The sequence below is a fragment of the Vulpes lagopus genome, chromosome 8 (genome assembly GCF_018345385.1).
Source record: "Vulpes lagopus strain Blue_001 chromosome 8, ASM1834538v1, whole genome shotgun sequence".
Classification (NCBI taxonomy): domain Eukaryota; kingdom Metazoa; phylum Chordata; class Mammalia; order Carnivora; family Canidae; genus Vulpes; species Vulpes lagopus.
The window spans coordinates 66,207,458-66,226,367 of record NC_054831.1 but is presented as its reverse complement, the minus strand read 5'-3'; the positions used below and the strand labels follow the sequence as shown (position 1 = coordinate 66,226,367).

At 33.5% G+C, this 18,910-nt stretch overlaps 1 protein-coding gene across 1 annotated transcript in view; it reads right to left on the bottom strand.

Annotated features, from left to right (window-relative positions):
- The window catches only part of GPR158 (G protein-coupled receptor 158), a 405,508-nt gene that overhangs the window by 176,996 nt on the left and 209,602 nt on the right, over positions 1-18,910 (bottom strand). Inside the window, exon 4 of the mRNA XM_041764941.1 lies at positions 12,511-12,707. Within this exon, the coding sequence (XP_041620875.1) occupies positions 12,511-12,707 (197 nt within the window). The remainder of the gene's footprint in view (positions 1-12,510; positions 12,708-18,910) is intronic.

The following is an 18,910-nucleotide window of genomic DNA, read 5'->3' as shown; positions in this document are numbered from 1 at the left end:
ACACAATTAGTATATCAGATTAAGAATATGAATCTCTCAGGTTCAAAGAATCATAGAATCTTAGTGCTTGGAAGTTACCTCAACAAATCCACCATTTTACAAAGAAAGGATAAAATAAGGCTAACTAGTTAGCAACAGAATAGTGTCTTTAACTCCCAGGTCACAATATATATATATATGTATATATATATATATACATATATATATATATATTTTAAGATCAAATTTCAAATAAGATCAATCAATTGATCAAATAAGATCAATCAAATTAAGATCAATATATATATATATATATACTGAATTGATTTTGAATATAATCAGAGTGCTTTTCAATTGGAAAGTAAGTAAATATTTTATAAAGACTGTTTTGATTACTATAGTTTGTACTAACTTTGTAGTAACTTTTAAAATTACAAAATCTTTATGAAGCCTCCAACTTTTTCTTCTTTTCAAGATTGTTTTGGCTCTTTGGAACCAAGTTCTCCACCATCCCCTCAGCAGTGAGTGGGCTCAGGGTGAGTTGTAGTATAAAAATGAGTGCACAGAGAACAAAATAAACTTGAAAATAGTGTAGGGAGAGGTGGGAAAGGCAGCAGTAGATATGTGAGTTTCCCCCCACAGTGATTGTTCCTCATCAGCAGCCCAAAAAGTAAGCTGCTCCAAATTTCACTAATGGAATGTTTCAGCCTTCTTCTGGCACCTCAACTCCCATTGCTGTATCTCTAACTAATAACTGTCTATTTTCTTTTAACTTAAATCTGGGCTTTTAAGTTACTTTGCTCTTCTTCCTTTTAAAGACTATAGTCTAATACCAGAGAAGATGAAAATAAATAATCCAAATTAGTGCAACTGAAAAGAATGAATCCATCACTTTTGTGGAAATGCCTCTGAAATAGATTGATAGCAAAAAAGAAACAGAAAAAAGCATAGAAATATCTTATTTAAATTTTTGGTGATCTTCAAGAGAATTTTGCACTGTTTCAAACTATAGCAAGCAAGACTAGTAATAGTAGCAGCAATAATACTGAGCATGTATCAGGCACTACATTGATTCATATATATTATTGCATTAATTTTTCACAAAAACCCTTAGATACATAACACAACTGTCCCCATTTTACATATGATAAAGGTAACTTAGAGAGCTTAAGTGATCTACTTATTAATTAAGTACCTAACTAGATAACCTTAGGGTCACACATCTCAAATTAAGTACCTAACTAGGTAACCTTAAGGTCACACATCTAAAAAAAAGAAATGAAAGAAATAGGATTTAAACTTTTAACTTTGGGGCTGCTTGACCCCAAAGCCTTTGCAAAGAAAGAAAAAAAAAACATAAGGATCAATAGTACAGAGATCAAAAACAGTTGATGAATTTTAAAATATACTGCAGATAGGGGACCTCAGCTTCAATGCTGATGAAAATGGAAAAGAATGTCATAGGAGACAAATAGCTTCTCACAACAGAGAAAACTCTTCAAACATTATACAGTGAGAATATTAAAAAAAGAAAGCCTTGAGACTCAATATATACTTAATAGGAGATCTTAAAGCAGAAGCCTAGACCTAGAGAAGAGATAATGTAAGAACTAACACATAGGAGACTTCTCAGTATCAAAAAAAGTTCTGTCTGAAGTTTGAGAGCATAGATTGTATCTTCTGCAGCTTCAATGAAACAAGAACCATATCACGACAGTAAAAGTAAATAAAGAAGTTAATAAGTGTTCAGATGAGAAATTTTGCTCCATAAAGGACAAAAACTGGGCCATCCTGGAAACTGTCCACAATGCTCATTTCTGAAATATGAATGAATTAGCAATAATAGAACTTTGAAAGAAAAAGTAACCTCCCATTTCTGCCCTAGCCAAGGTGCTGTCACGTGAAAGCCACAGTTGGTGGGAGGTCAGATATGACATAAATATAAAATTACCCCTTTCACAGCAAACTACTTGAAGATACGTATGTTTCATAATAAAAAAAATATATTGGCCAAAATTCAGAACTCAAAGGCAAGAAATCAAGATGTATTAAAGAATTGTTTCTCCTTTGAAATTCATGATGGTTCTTATTGAAAACCGATGGAAACAAACCATAGATTACATGTTAATAAAATGGGAAGGAGGAGATGAGGAAAAATAAAAGTGCCAAATTTCTCATATATATTCAATAATGGGGAGTGAAGATGTTGTGATTTTGTGTGATATTTTATTAGCTCAATAGAATTAAAATATTTAATGATTTAAGATCAATACTGTCATCCTTAGGGAAACAGAAATTAAGGGAAATATCATATATCATTAATGTACAGAAATAAATAACATCATCCTATATTAAGTGTAGTAGTTGGCTAGTTCTTGAAAGAGGTTTAAGAAAAAATTTTGGAGGCACCTGGGTGGTGCAGTCAGTTAAGCTAGTCTGATTCTTGGTTTTGGCTCAGGTGGTGATCTCAGGGTCATGATCTCAGAATTGTGCGATCATGCCCCATGTCGGGCTCCTTGCTCACTGTGGAGTTGTTAAGACTGTCTCTATCTTTCCCTTTGCCCTCCCCCCAAATAAATAAATAAATCCTTATAAAGAAAAATCTTTTGTAAATCAGTATGCAACTTCTACAGTACCTCTACAGCTGCATTGAAGGTACTAGTTCTTGCCTTTAAACCATTTTACTCCTTTTCATGTATTATACTGCACCTCTCTTCCATAAATGGCAAAGGAAATGAAAAGCATGAAAAAGGAATATCAATTACTAATTATAAAAGGAAAGCTATAGGCATGATTGATTGGCTTATGAAAGATAATACTGAAAGTGTCCACTTAATTGAAGGACAAGACAAATCACAAAGTTTATCTGTAAAAAGTGATATAACACAATAATCAGAGATAAATTTAGCCAAGTAGACAAAAGACTCATATACTCAACACTACAAAACACTGCTGAAAGAAATGCAAAAAAGACATAAATAGGTAGAAAGGTAGTCTGTGTTCACAGATCAGAAGACTTAATATTGTTAAGATGCCAATAACAGCCAAGGGATCTACAGATTCAACACAGTTCCTATTCAAATTTTGATGGTGTTTTGGGAAAAATAGAAATTCAGATGAAATTTCAAGGGGCTCCAAATAGCCAAAACAATCTTGAAAAGAAGAATAAGTTGGAGGCCTCCCACTTTGTAATTTTAAAAGTTACTGCAAAGTTAGTATAAAGCTACAGCAATCCAAACAGTGTTGTATTGGCATAAATAATAGGATAGAGAGCCCAGAAATAGACCCTCATGTCTACAGTCAAATGATCTTTGATAAAGGTGCTAAGATCATGCAATGGGAAAGTGACAGTCTCCTCAATAGATGGTGCTGGGAAAAACTAGATATTCTCAAGCAAAATAATGGAGCTGAATCCTTACTCTACAGTATACACAAAAATTAACTCAAAATGGATTGAAGATCTAAACATAAGGCCTAAAATTATAAAACTCCTAGAGGAAATCATAGAAGAAAAGCTTCATGACATTGGCTTTGGGAATGATTTCTCACATAAGAGATGAAAAGTACAGGCAACAAAAGAAAGCATAGGTAAACTGAGTTTTATCAAAATTAAAAGCTTTTGGGTATCAAAGAATACTTCCAAGAGAGTGAAAAGACAAGCCACAGAATGGGATAAAATATTTATAAATCATACATCTGATAAATGATTAATATTTGGAACATATAAAGAACTCTTACAACAATGAAAAAAACCAAACAACTTAATTCAAAAGTGAGCAAAAGATTTGAATAAACATTTCTGCAAAGAAGATATATAGTCAATAAGCACATGAAAAGATGCTCAGCTGTCACTAATCTCTAGGAAAATGCAAATCAAACCACAATAAGATATCACTTTCATTCATAAGATGGCCATTATTAAAAACAAACAAGCAGAAAATAACAAATGATGGTGAAGATGTGAAGGAACTGGAACCCTCATGAATTAATGGTAAAAATAACAAATGGTCCACCTCTGTGGAAAAGTTCATTTGGTGATTTCTTTAAAAGGTAAACACAGAATGATTATATGATTCAGCAACTCTATTGCTAGGTTATATCCAAAAAACTGAAATCAGACTCAAACAGATACTTGTACACAAATGTTCATGGTAATATTATTTATAATAGTCAAAAGATGAAAAAAAATAATGTCCTCCAACAAACAAACCAATAAAACAAAATGAAGTAAATACATACAATGGAATATTATTTGCAATTAGAAGGGATAAAACTCTGATAAATGCTACATGGATGGGCCTTTAAAACATTATGCTAAGTGAAACAAGCCAGATGGGAAAGCACAAATAGTGTATGATTTATATGACACATTCTTTTTTTTTTCTCTCATATAATTTTTTATTGGTGTTCAATTTGCCAACATAAAGAATAACACCCAGTGCTCATCCCATCAAGTGCCCACCTCAGTATATGACACATTCTAAAGATAAATTTGTAGAGACAGAAAGTTAGAAGAGAGTTTCCCAGGAGGTATAGAGTTCAGTTTGGAATGATGAAAAAGTTCTGCAACTTTTAAGGGAAGTGATGATGGCTGCCCAACAGTGTGAATGTACTTAGTATCACTGAATTGTAAGCTTAGAAATGGTAAATTACACATTATGTATATTTACTACAGTAAGAAAGTTATATATCTCCCTTTGTTTTACCAAATAGTCATTAGAACATCATAATCAGCCTAGTAGAATTTTATTAACAAATCAGTCACACCTTATATTAAAAGCATCTAATTTTGCAAACCAAAAATGTGCAGCTATAAAATCTCTTGTCAATTAAGTTCTAATTTAAAAAAAAGAACTACTACAAGAATGTAAGGGAAAACACAAATCATAGTATGTTCATGTTTAAAAAATGACTCTCACTTTTATTTTCCAAACTATTAAGCTCAAACAAAACATGCTAACATCTACTAAAAATAAATCAAGCAAATGATTATTTTCAGGACTAGAATTTGCTGTTGTTCCTTCCGGTGTATCTTTTCTCTTTCAAGTTTTTCATTTGGAAATAAATTATTAAGCTATAACAAACCATACTCTCTCTTCAGAATAGCTAATAGAATAAATATGCATTTGTCATATTATTTGTTTAAAAATGTAGAAATAATTTCAAAATATATAATATCAGCATTTTAAAATACTGCTTTAAAATTGCTATTTTAGAAGATGTCACTGGGGTCAAAATCATTCAGCTTGTTGACAGATTTAATCTTTAACCAAGGGCACAAGAACAAATGTATATAATTAGTTTCTAAATGTTTGTGCAGAGTAAAATTTAATTTGCTCTTTGCAGTATCACACTACAAACCTCACCTAAAAATATAATGGAATCTAGTTTGTGTTGTTTAAAATGATAAAATGTCAAACTAACCTCCGACCAATGATTTAACTGCAGAGCTGATATTTTTGGCATGGGTAAACCTCATTTAACTAAATGTACTTATAATTAGGCTTCCCTGGAGAAATAGTGCAACTGAAAGACAAATTTCTATAACATCTTTATGTCTCTTAATATTTCACGTTAGAACAGAGAGCTTTTTCTCTTACGATTACAGCATATTTGCATGCTGTCTCCATGTACAGGATCAGCTGTTAGGTTTGACATTGTCATCACTTTTCCTATTTTTGATCTGTGAATGTGGTTATTTATGGCAATTCACAGAAAAGTCTAATAAATAAAAAATGCCTAAGTTTCCAAGTGCTCTATTTCTAATAGGCACTAAATGAAATATAACTTATATACTAAAGCATTTAAGATGTTACAAACTGTAAATTCTGGCATAAGTGGATGAAAGAATATGGCCACATGCTGGAGAAAGGAAAGTGGATGTAAGAATCAGATTCTAACTTTTTTTTTTTTTTAGATGCATGCCTGACTAGATGCCTCAGCCATCATTAGTGCCTATGAGTTCTGTCACCAGTCTGACCAACCCCACCACACAACTTCACATTTAATAGAAATGTGGAGAAGGGACACCTTAGGGGCTCAGTGGTTGAATGTCTGCCTTTAGCTCAGGTCATGATCCTGGGGTCCTGGGATTGAGCCCTGAATCAGGCTCCCTGTGGGGAGCCTGCTTCTCCCTTTGTCTGTCTTTGCCTCTCTGTGTCTCTCATGAATAAATAAATAAAATCTTTTTAAAAAAGGAATATGGAAAAGCTGCCATCCAATCTTGAGAGGGATTAGAACCTCAAATTTGTTGCCAGATGGTGAATACTTTTTGAAAACTCAGGAAAGAACAACAATATTTAAGATAGTTTATGTGATGAATTTACAGTCCTCCTATTTTTCTAGATCCAGGATGGTAACCAGACTTCATGCATAGAACCTGCAGGAGTTCAGCTTGATGAGAGGGGTTCTTCCATTGATTCTGAATCAAATGGTAAAGAGGACCATATGTGTTTATCACTGTGCTGTACTGTGGCATGTGTGATGTACACTGGTGAACTCAAATCTAGGTATTCTAGAAGAATCCTTGCATTAACATTAAATAGCAAAGAAAACTGTATCAGGACCACATTTGTGATGCTTCTACAGAATTGATTTGCCTAAGCTATATTTAAGCATTAAAACTTTAGCACACATTCAGGAAAATTAACAAATAAAGCTATGAAAACTATTCTTTTTCCTGTAAGAATGTTTATCATTCAGTACACTTAACAATAGTCTCAAAAAAAAAAAAAAAGTCTCTATGTAAGAATCCACAGGAAAAATTTCTCTCAAGATTTAATGATAGATGGGGTGCCTGGGTGGCTCAGTTGGTTAAGCATCTGCTTTTGGCTCAGGTTTTAATCCTGGGACAATGGGGGACCCTGCTTAGGTGGGAGTCTGCTTCTCCATCTTGCTTTGCCCCTCCCCCTACTCGTGCTCTCTCTTGCTGTCAAATAAATAAATAAAAATCTTAAAAAGAAAGTCTTAAGGATAGGCATATTCAAGTTTTACCTGAGTGACTGGTCAGTTTTTATCTTATGAACACAGACTCACTTTTTTTTTCCTCCTCTTTGCACTACTACTAGAAAACAACAGAATTTCTTTCTAGCAACTAGCTAAAGCAATATACCTGCACTCATGGAATCCATTCCATATCTTAACCTCACCCTTGATTTCAACTTTTTTTTCCTACTTTTTTTTCACTGAGCCCTAATTTATTCAGTTAATACCTTTAATCTTCTAGAAATGTTTATTCTGTGTGCTGGAGTAAGACAAAATATAAATATATAAATATTCCAACCTAGATGGGTTACTTTGGGCAACTGACAATCTCTCAGAGGCTGGATTTTCTTTTCTATGAAGAGGGTTGCTTCAAGTCTCTAGTTCTCATATTTTGGTCCCTTGTTTTGATAAATAAAAACTAGGAAATTAGTAACAAATGTATGTACATTATCAACTTTTAGACTGTTACCATCGGGGGCAGCCTGGGTGGCTTAGTGGTTTAGCGCCGCCTTCAGCCCAGGGCATGATCCTGGAGTCAAGGGATCCAGTCCCATGTCAGGCTCCCTGCATGGAGCTTGCTTCTCCCTCTGCCTGTGTCTCTGTCTCTGTCTCTGTCTGTGTGTGTGTGTGTGTGTGTGTCTCATGAATAAATAAATAAAATCTTAAAAAAAAACCTTTAAAAAATAAACTGTTACCATTGTAATAACACAAGAAGCATGTGTTCCATGACTTCATAATTGATAATCACTCAAGATTTCTTTAACTCCCTCATTTTGAAGGTAGAGGGTAAAACCTTCCTAGAAAGGCCAATGATATAGGTAAATATAAATAGTGAATAACTATAGTTGTACACTTAATCATTCTTATAGGAACAAGAAGCTACATATAAATAAATGCTTTTAAAAGATGGTTATCAGTATAGAAATATTTGTGTAATAGCACATGAGTATGTGAATAAGTACTGTGGAGCTTGGGTATTTAAAATGTTTGTTTTTCTTTTAACTGAGACCAATTAAATGAAACTATCCTGGTTATATTTTAGCATTCTTTCCATTCTTTCATGATGAAGATATAGCCAAAATAGAAGACTCTGTACCACAGGTGTTTTGTTCATTTTAGCTATCTGGACAGTCTATTAGGATTAGTATAGGACAACTGTTTTCAAATTATAAAGACAATTTAAATGAATTTATTGCCTAGAATTCCACTGCTGGGAATCCCACTGGCTATATTTTTTCAACACCTTATCTTTTACACTATTTTAAATGTCATACTTAGCCTGTAACATGGGAAACAAACAGATTATCAATTTCACAAATTGGTCTAAAATAATATAGTAACAATAGGCAAATGTCTAGTAAGGTACTTTATATGCACTATCTCACTATATCTTCAAAAGGATCCTGTGAGGTAAGTAATAAACTTTTTAAAAAATCTTATAATGCCTTTATTGAGATATAATTAATATACCTTAAATGCTTTTAAAGTATATAAACCAGTGGTTTTTAGCATATTGACACATTTGTGAAACATATTGGCCTAATCCAATTTTAGAAAATTTTCTTCCCCCAACAAAAAAAACCCTGAGCCCATTGGCAGTCACACCCCATTCTTCCCTCCTTGTATCTCCTAACAACCACTAATCTACTTGTCTTTGCTGATTTCCCTATTCTGCACAGTTCATATAAATGTAATCTTCATATAAATGATCTTTCATGGCTGTTTTCTTTCACTTAGCATGTTTTCAAGATTCATCCATGCTGTCGCATGCATCAGCATTTATTCCTTTTTATTAACAAAAAGATATTCCATTTAAGGGATATACCACATTTTACTTATCCATTCATCAACTGATGAACAGTTAGATGGTCTCCATATTTTGGCTATTATAACTATGCTGCTATGAACATTTGTGTGAACAATTTTTGCATAGACAAATATTTCCTTCTTTTTATTAATTTCAGGTGTACACTATAATGATTCAAGAGTTTTATACATTTCTCAATGCACGTGAAGGTAAATATACTCTTAATCTGCTTTATCTATTCTACCCACCCACCTCCCCTCTGGCAACCATGTGCTTATTCTCTGTATTTAAGAGTCTGTTTTCTGTTTGTCTTTTTTCTCTCTTTGTTCATTTGTTCTGTTTCTTAAATTCAACATGAGTAAAATATGATACTTGTCTTTCTCTGACTTATTTTACTTAGCAATATATCCTGTAGATCCACCCACAATGGCAAGAGCTCATCCTTTTTTTATGGGTGGTAATCCATTAGATACACACACATGCACAAACCCCATATCTTCTTTATCAGTTCATCTATGGATGGACACCTGGGTTCTTTCCACATATTTTTTCAAATTAGTGTTTTTGTTTTTTGGGGAGTAAATACTCGGAGTAAATACCCAGTAGTGAAATGACTAGGTCTATGATAATTCTATTTTTAACTTTTTGAGGAACCTCCATACTGTTTTCCACCATGGCTATACACAGGTTTGTATTTTTTCCTCCACGTCTTTTTAAAGATTTATTTATTTATTTATTTATTTATTCAGAGAGAGAGAGAGGCAGAGGGAGAAGCAGGCTCCATGCAGGGACTCGATCTCGGGTCTCCAGGACCACACCCTGGGCTGCAGGCGGCGTTAAACCGCTGCGCCACCAGGGGTGCCCTAGACCTATGTTTTGAATTCTCCTAGGTATACACTTAGAAGTGGAATTATTGGGTCATATCATAATTCTACGTTTAATTTTTTAAGGGATTGCTAAACTATTTTCCAAAGTGGCTGCACCATTTTACATTCCCAGTAGCAATGAATGAGCATTTCAATTTTTCCACATCCTCAACAACACCTGTAATTGTCTTTGTATTTTTGGCTATGCTAGTGTGTGCTGTGGGCATGTGCTTGATTTGAATTTTCCTAGTAAGGAATATTACTGAGCATTTTTTCATATGCAAATTGGCCATTTGTGTATCTTCCAGGATAAACGTCTATTCAGCTACCTTGTCCATTTCTGAGTTGGGTTATCTTTTTATTCTTTATATTTTCTGGATTCTAGTATAATTTGCAAATAATTCCTACCATTATATAGGTTGTCTTTTTACCTTTTTGATGATGTCCTTTGAGGCCTAAAGTTTTGAAGTTTGATAAAGTCCAATTTATTTATTTATTTTTCTTGTCAATTAGGCTTTTCATGCTGTATCTAAGAAACATTGCCTAACCCAAAATTTATGCCTATGTTTTCTTCTAAAAATATTTCTTAGTTTTGGGCCTTATATTTAGATATATAACCCATTTTAAATTAATTTCTGTATAGGGTATGTTAAATATCACTTTATAGAGGAAAAAACTTGGCAAAGTGTGGCTGAACAATATTCCCAAAGTATAATAGCGTTCAAGGGGCTGAGACAGGATTCAAGTCTAAACAAGCTAATTCTAGAGTCTGCACACTTACCCACAATATTATGCTACTTCTATATTGCAACTAAGGTCTTTCTCTATTGTCAAAATAGATGTAAATTGATAGATTATAGGTTTTTGTTCCTTTAATTATTGGTGGGTAGGCAATGCAATGGAAAACTCGTAAGAAAGACCTCAATATTACTTCAAAAGGGATCATTAGTTTTCTGTTTTATGCAAAGAACTGCTGCAAGAATATGTAAAAACTTTAAAAAGCAGAGCCCATGTCTATATGCTATAAACATGCAATCTCTACAATGGAAATGGTTTACTGCTTTTACAATTAATCATTCTTTTTGGTAACTGAAATCAGAAAAGTTTACCAAATGTTTCCTTTAATATACTAGATCCACATTCACTGACTTTATTAACCCGTATTATTTTCTAAAAATAATCCCCCCTATATTATATCACATTCTGTGAAAACTGATTCTTCAAAAGGTGATCATCTTAAAACCAGATAATGTCTAATTTATCTATTCCAACTAGTTTGTTTCTATAGAAATGTCAGTAAATGATATGTAAAGATACCAATTCTCATGCTAACCCTATAAAATAGCATTTCATATGAAGGTCCAAAGAAATTTGAAAAGTTAATAACTTTGGAAAGGTAAATAACATTAACATAGATTAAGACATTGGTCTAGCAAGAGCTATTTCAGTTTTCTTATCATCCAATGTAATAGTCTACCCATCATATATCATAACTATATTTAGCACAGCAATCATTAATGTTTATCATCAATTAAAACTCATACAGAACTATCTGTTATCCCCTTTGTGAATGAATGACATTATATAGAGATTTCAGACCAATTTATTAAATAGACCTTTCAATTCTATCTGCTGTGCCAGTGACAGGTTATTAAAAAGACTAATTTTATCTTGGTAACAGAAGTTAGATATTTCTCAACTCTACTTTCCTACTACTTTATTATATATACAATTTAACACATATTTTGTTTCAAAGGAAGACATGTATTGGTTAAATGAAGAGCAATTTGCCTGTTTGCAGATTCTTGCTGACTTAAAGCTTGATTTTAATTTGTGTTGTATGCTTCTGTTAATGAAATCTGTCTATTAAAAATAACTATTAAGGTCTATAACATAATGGATACATTCTCCTAGAATTGCAATAGAGGGTTTTTTTTTTTTAATGTTAACTTCAGGCATCGTACTAGATGCCATTCAGAGAATTGTTTTATTTTTTTGATTTCTAATGGGAACACTTTATGCTCCAATGAGCTCTGTTACCAAAATCAATCTACAACTTTGCTAACATAAAGGGGTCATTTGAATTCAGAAAAGGTGGAAACTTAAGGCTTTGTGTTTTTCCCCCAATGGCACAAATACATTTCTGAAAGCAACAGAACCAAAAATTCTGATAACACTGGCTACATATAATTAATTGAATGACCAACTGAAGACAACTCCTCCAGAAAGCTTTGCCCTGAAAATTTTAGTTTTTCATCCACTCCTGACTGAGAAGCATACAAATGTTTATATTACTCTTTGACTTCTCAGAACAGAACCAAAGGACAGGCTTTCCCAAAAGCCATATAAGCTCTGTGTAGGATTGCTATGATTCTGGGATACTAATGCAAGACCAAATATAAGTTTATGAATAAATTTATTCTTCAAAGTATAATGTGTTCAAAAATAGTCAAGTCCATTTGTCAACTTCAAATATGGCTAAGAGAAATAAAAATGAAATATAACCAATATAAAAAAGCTTTCTAGATACGGAAAAAAACTAACAATGCACTGGGTATCAGCAGAATAAGTTCTTCTAGAAGAAGCCAAAGAGATGTAAAAGAGAGTCCTTTAAGGCAATAAAGTACTCAAACTCCATGCTAAATGGGGGAAACATTTTATAGAAGAAAATGTTATAAGATTCCATATTTCTAATCCCTATTTCTCCTGGGAAGCTAAAGAATATAATGTTCATACTCTAGGCTGATTATATTATAGGAAGACTTCTGCTAAACAGAGAGGCAACTGGGACTTGGAAAAACTCTATTTGCTTGAAAAAAGAAGAGGTCACTTTATAATAAAAAGGAAGGTCATAACCAGGGTACCTGGGTTTACCTTTGCTTTGCGAAAGTGGTAGACCACCAGCATGCTAACGAAGTCGAGCAGCATACACAGGGCTTGGAAGGAGATGATAGCAAGTCGCAAATACTTATCCTCCTGGACAAAGCAGGGGCTGTCATCAGCACAGTAGGGGCAGCCCTCCCTGCAGGGTAGGCAGACATGGACTTCTTCTGACACATCTTTTGCACTTCCTGAAATTTCCAAATAAAACCAGTGTCATTGCACCTCTGAGATAGGTGAGATCAAGTACACAAAACACATCCTCACCTCTTCATTACTTATCCCTTTTATTAAAGACCTTCTATCAACCTTCTTGCTAGGGTAGAGAGCTACTTTGCTTTTAGACTCAAACAAAATTCCTTTTGTCCTTTTGATTAAAAAAAATGTCATTCAGAATAATAAAAAATAGCAAAAACGGAAATAAAACTCCTTAAAGATATAGAATAGTTTTCCAATTCTGTCACCTCATTATCTACCAATTACCAAATGATACTTTCTATGCCATAAATCATATTCCATAAATATGTGTTAAAGAATTAGCCAGAAGGAAGGTAAGAAAGTTTTCTCTTTTCTGTACCAAGTAATACTCAACACTTTTGGAATGTCTTGACCTAGATGGCACAGAATCCAAAATGAGGCTTTGATTGCTCCTTAATTCAGCAGGGATCTCATCTACTAAGTTCATTAGGTCTAAATTGGATAAAATGGTACTTAGCCGACAGTTGTGCAGTGTGCAATTGCCTAATGATGGTGCATCCTTTGCCCAGAGTATAATCCATACTTACAGGCTATCATGTAATTTCCCACTTTGCCTACTCAGAGGACATTTCCTCACCATTAACTACCCACTGCTATTGATCCTCCCTTTACTTTTAGATTCTTCTCTCTCAGCTATCAAACTTAACTTAAATCTGAAGCCCAATAGACAAATATTTTCATTTATTGCTGAGTCGAGTCTAACACTGGCAAATATCCAATTAATAACATATACTTTAAAAAATCTATTTCCAACTCTGAACTCAATATGAAAGACATTAGTGAATGTATATCCAATTTTGTATATAATAAAACCACCCAGTTTAGTATATAACTCAAACCACCCTGTTCAATATGTAACATAACCTTGATTGACTGACAAATCTGGGAAAGAGGTTGTTCTGGTTAATAGCATTTTAATAATACAAAGTTTAACAGAAAGTTTTTATTACTTTTAACTCTTGTTGAAGGTTCAAAATCTTTCTAAAATGTATTTCTCTGCTTTCTTTCCTTAATAAATACAATAGCAAAAACATAATGGAGTATTTCTTTGATGATTCAGGATACAATGTTGTTTAAGAGTAATTATTCTGTTATACAGTGAAAAGTATATGAATTTTAGTATCCAGCAGATATTGTTTCCATTCCTAGATAGCTCAGTGATATGAGGCAACTCATTTGATCACCTTGGGTCTTAGTTTACTTACATATGAAATTTAAATTGTAGATATTAACCAAGTTAACATGTATAAGTCAAAGCGCCTGGTTTTCTCTCCTCCAAATATTGAGGATGCAAAGAGAAAGCTGAAATCCATTGGTGCCTTAAAGAAAAGTATTACTGTTCAAATCAATAAGTTGGGAGAAACAGGTGAGGTAAGGAGGAAGTGAGTGAGAATGATAAGCTTCATTTTAGAGAAGCTAACTTTGAAGTCCAACTCATTGTCCAACAGTAATATACAGCAAAAAATGGGCAATAATACAAGACTGGGGCATGGGAGAAGGATCAGAGAAAGAACCTACAGAAAGCTCCGGGAGTAGATAAGGCAATGATTAGGGAATGCAAAGAGTAAGAAGCTAGACAGGTAGAAATTTTTGCAATGTCATAAAAGAAAACAGATTTATTGGACATGCAGAAATGTGATCAAAGGTGATGATTGAGGAAAAGCTAGGAGGTATAATGATTGTTTTATCTTTCACTGATCTTTTAGATAGTAGTTTTCAAGGAGTGATAGAGATTGAAACTTGTTTGTCAGGGCTTAAGGAATAAATATGTGACAAAGTAGAGTATTATCTCAAAAAACATTCCATTGAATGAAAAAGGCAAGACAATCTCATGGTTAATAGGAATAATGATGAAGTAAAAAAATTATTTTGTGTTTTGTATTCTACTACAGGTAAGATATAAGCATAGCTGCAGTCAGCAAAAGGAAGTATTAGAAATTAAGGAAGAATATGGGAAGACTGGTAAGTAAAGGATGGGAGAAGTAAGGATTGGAAATAATTAAAAGCTCAGTTGGAGAAATTAACTCTAAGAATAATTGATGCCTCTTCTCACACTGGAAAGAAGTAGAGCTAGATTAAAGATTTTTTTACATGGATGGAACTAGAGGATATTATGCTAAGTGAAATAAATCAATCAGATAAGGATAATTAACGTGATTTCACTCATATGTGAAATTTATATTTGTGAAGCAAAAGTATCTATGGAAAGTCTTTTTTGTGTGAAATAGTTCTTTTTTAACCCAATCTTTGCTTTTTTGCTTCAGCTAAATAGGCAGATATTTTCTCATAAGAAGCTCTTTAAGAAGCTCCTAGCTGCCTATGAGCCAGGCAGTACATACTATTTACTTTCAATTCAATTAAACTTAAAACTTCATTCATATCTAATGGTATAATTCTCCCAGATGGTATGAGCTATTTAGTACTCTGAATCACTCAAGCCTGAAAAATACAATTGACCCTGAACAACATGGGCTTGAACCACATGGTCCACTTATACATAGATTTTTTTCCAATAAATATATTGGGAAGTTTTTGGAGAATTTTGACAATTTGAGACAACTCAGATAAACTATGTAGCCTAGAAATATTGAAAAAATAAAGAAAAAGTTGCATATGTCATAAAAGCATAAAATATATGTAGATATCAGTCTATTTTAACATTTATAATCATAAAACATATACAAATATATTATAAGAACTTAACATTTATCAAAATGTGCGCACACTTACAGACTACATATGGCACCATTCTACAGCTGAGAGAAATGTAAGCAAATGTAAAGATACAGTATTAAATCATAACTGCATAAAGTTAAATGCAGTAATACTGTACTATTGTAATAATTTTGTAGTCACCTTCTGTTGCTATTGTGGGAGCTTGAGCATTACCAGTATCTGCCTAAAATCCTATCTGATACTAATCATCTCTGCCTGAGCATTTTGTCTCTCCAGTAAATTTTGTATTGCATAAAAAGCAATCTTTCAGGATTCTCATGTATTTTTTATTGTGTTTACTGCAATACTGTAAACCTTGAACAACACCATGAGACCCACACAAAGTACCGCTTCTAGTGATGCTAGAAGTACTTCCAAGAGAGAAATCATGACATTACAAGATAATGGTGAACTGCTTCATAGGTACCATAGATTGAGATCTGCAGCTATAGGTGCCTGCCATTTTAAGATAAAAGAAACCAGTGTAAGGACTAGTGTTTAGAAAAAAAAAAAAAAAAAGGAAATTTGTGAAGATGTTACTGTAACTATGCCAACAGGCACAAAAACCTTGCACTCTTTATGAAATACCTTTTTATCTCATATTGAAAATGCAGCTGTGGGTTCTGGATGCTATAAGAAAAGCATACTTCTGGACTCTAATACGATTTTGAAAAAAATGAAGTCACTATAAGAAAAACTTAAAGCAAAAGGAAGGTAAAGGGTCTAACGCTGGAGAATTTAATGCCAGCAAAGGATGGTTTGATAATTTTAGAAACAGGTTTGGCTTTAAAAAAATGTCAAGATAATAGAAGCAGCATTTGCCAATAAGAATCAGCAGATGAGTTCTCAGACACCTTTAAGAAAATCATTGAGGAGAAAGGATATCTCCCTTTTAATGCAGAAGAAAATGTGCTCTTCTGGGGGGTGGGGGTATTGCCACAAAGAACATTTATTAATAAGGAAGAGAAGTGAGTCCAGGATTTAAGGCAGAAAAGGATAGGCTAATTCTGCTGTTTTGTGTGAATGCAGTCAAGTTTATGATCAGGACTTATCTATACAGCTGCTTATAGGGAAGGGATAAACACCAGCTGACAATCTTTTGGTTGTACAACAAGAAGATGTGGACCACAAGAACCCTTTTTCTAGATTGGTTCCACTGATGCTGTGTTTCTGAAGTCAAGAAGTACTTTTACAGTGAGGCACTGCCTTTTAAAGTTCTTTTGTTATTGGACAATGCCCCTGGCCACCCAGAACTCCATGAGTTCAACCCTGAAGGCATGAAGAGGATCTACCTGCCCCCAAACATAACTTCTCTAATTCAGCCTCTAGATCAGGATGTCATAATGACCTTTAAGGCTCATTATATGTTACTCTATGGAAGTGACTGTCAAGGCTATGAAAAAGAATAGAGAGAACATCATAAAAGTCTAGAAGGATTACACCATTGAGGATGCCATCATTGTTACAGAAAAAGCCATAAAAGCCATTAAGGCCAAAACTAAATTCTTGCTGGAAAAACTGACAAATATGCATAACTTCATAGGATTTACAACAGAGCCATGGCAAAAAAAGGTCGGGGGTAAAAGGTGATATGGATCTTGGAGAAATTTAAGAGTTAATAGATACCATAGCAGAGGAATTAATAGAAGACCACTTGTTGGAGAGGAGTGCTTCCAAACTAGTTCCAGACGATGAGGAAGAAGAGGTAGAAGTAGTAGTATCAGAAAACAAATTTACATTAGACAATCTGGCAGAAGGGTTCTGATTATTCAAGACTGCTTTTAACTTCTTTTACAGCATGGGCCATTCCAAGATACAGGCACTATAACTAAAGAAAAATTGGTATAAGGATTGGTACCATAAAGAAACATTTTCAGAGAAATGAAAACAAAAATATATTTCCATAAAGTTAGAGCAAGTGTGCCTGCTTCTCCTGCCTGCTCTTCTACCTCTAACACCCCTAAGACACAAGACCATTCCTTCTTTCTCCACCTCCTCCTTCATAGCTATTCAACACAGCCTATTTAACATCCAGTGTGAAGACTTTTATGATGATCTACTTTCACTTAATGAATAATAAATAATAATCACACCATACAGTTAATAAGCTTATTTGTTGTGCATATATGAGTCTTCATGTGAAAACCTAACAACTTTTAAGCAATAACTGTATGAGACATTTGTATAATCATCATCTTCACTTAAATTTCATTGTGTAGAACATCGTGTGCAAGACTTATATGCTAATAGATAATCTATCCTTCCAAAGATATGTGTTAGTTTTCTCACTGTTTTAGAACTTCGCTTTCAAAGAATTATATTACCATATACTATGCCTCTCTCTTTCTCTCATAATTGGGGAGAAACTATGTATTGGCCAATCATCACAGGCTAAGTGTTTTTCTAAAAATGTAACAATGTTTCCAATACTATTTTAAGAATATGACTATAATACTGTAGCTTCTTTTTACTTAACAATTTATTTATTTATTTTAGAAAGAGAGCACAAATGGGAGGAGCAGAGAGAGAGAGAGAGAGAAAGAATCTCCATCATACTCTGCCCTGAACATGGAGCCTGACACCAGGCTTGATCCCACATCCCTGAGATTACAACCAGAGTCAGATGTCTAACTGACTGCACCACTCAGGCATCTCTCTATGCCATAAGAATTTTATAATGGTTCATTTATTAGCATATTGAATAGGCTAGCATGAAGCAACTATTGATTACACCAGGTTACTATAAAGCAATCTTATTGCTGCTTCTTTATCAATGCATGAATTAGAATACTTGTAAATAAGTATGAATTTCTTTTCCACATTCTTTACATTTTTTATGTCTACTGTTAGTGAAACATAACATCTACAGTGTTTTGCAGCATAAAAGACAGTATTGATGTAGGTAATGACAAGTGATTCATCTTGAAAACAGAGGATATAAACTTATGGCACTGATAATTATAACAATACTGTAAATTTATTTTCTCTTCCCTATGGTTTTCTTAATAACATTTTTTCTCCAGCTTGCTTTATTATAATAATAACTTACAGTATATAATACACATACAAAACATGTGATAATCAATTCTATACTACTGGTAGGACTTACATTCAACAGTAGGCTATTAGTAGTTAAGTTCTGGGGGAGTCGGGAGTCATATATGGATTTTTCACTGTGCAGGGGATTGGCATTCCAAACCCCCATGTTGTTCAAGTGTCAACTGCATTGCAGAATGCTAAGTACTTTGTATATATGAGCTTGTCAGTTTCTGTAAGATGACCATGGTAAGCAGTTGTAGTCACATTTTAACTATATTTGACAAGTCTTCCAGCTTTGTTAAATTTTCCATCATTTTTAACCAAACTTAATTTGAAAGTCTCTTTTGGGTTAGAGCCAAATCTATGGTCCACTTCTTGTAAA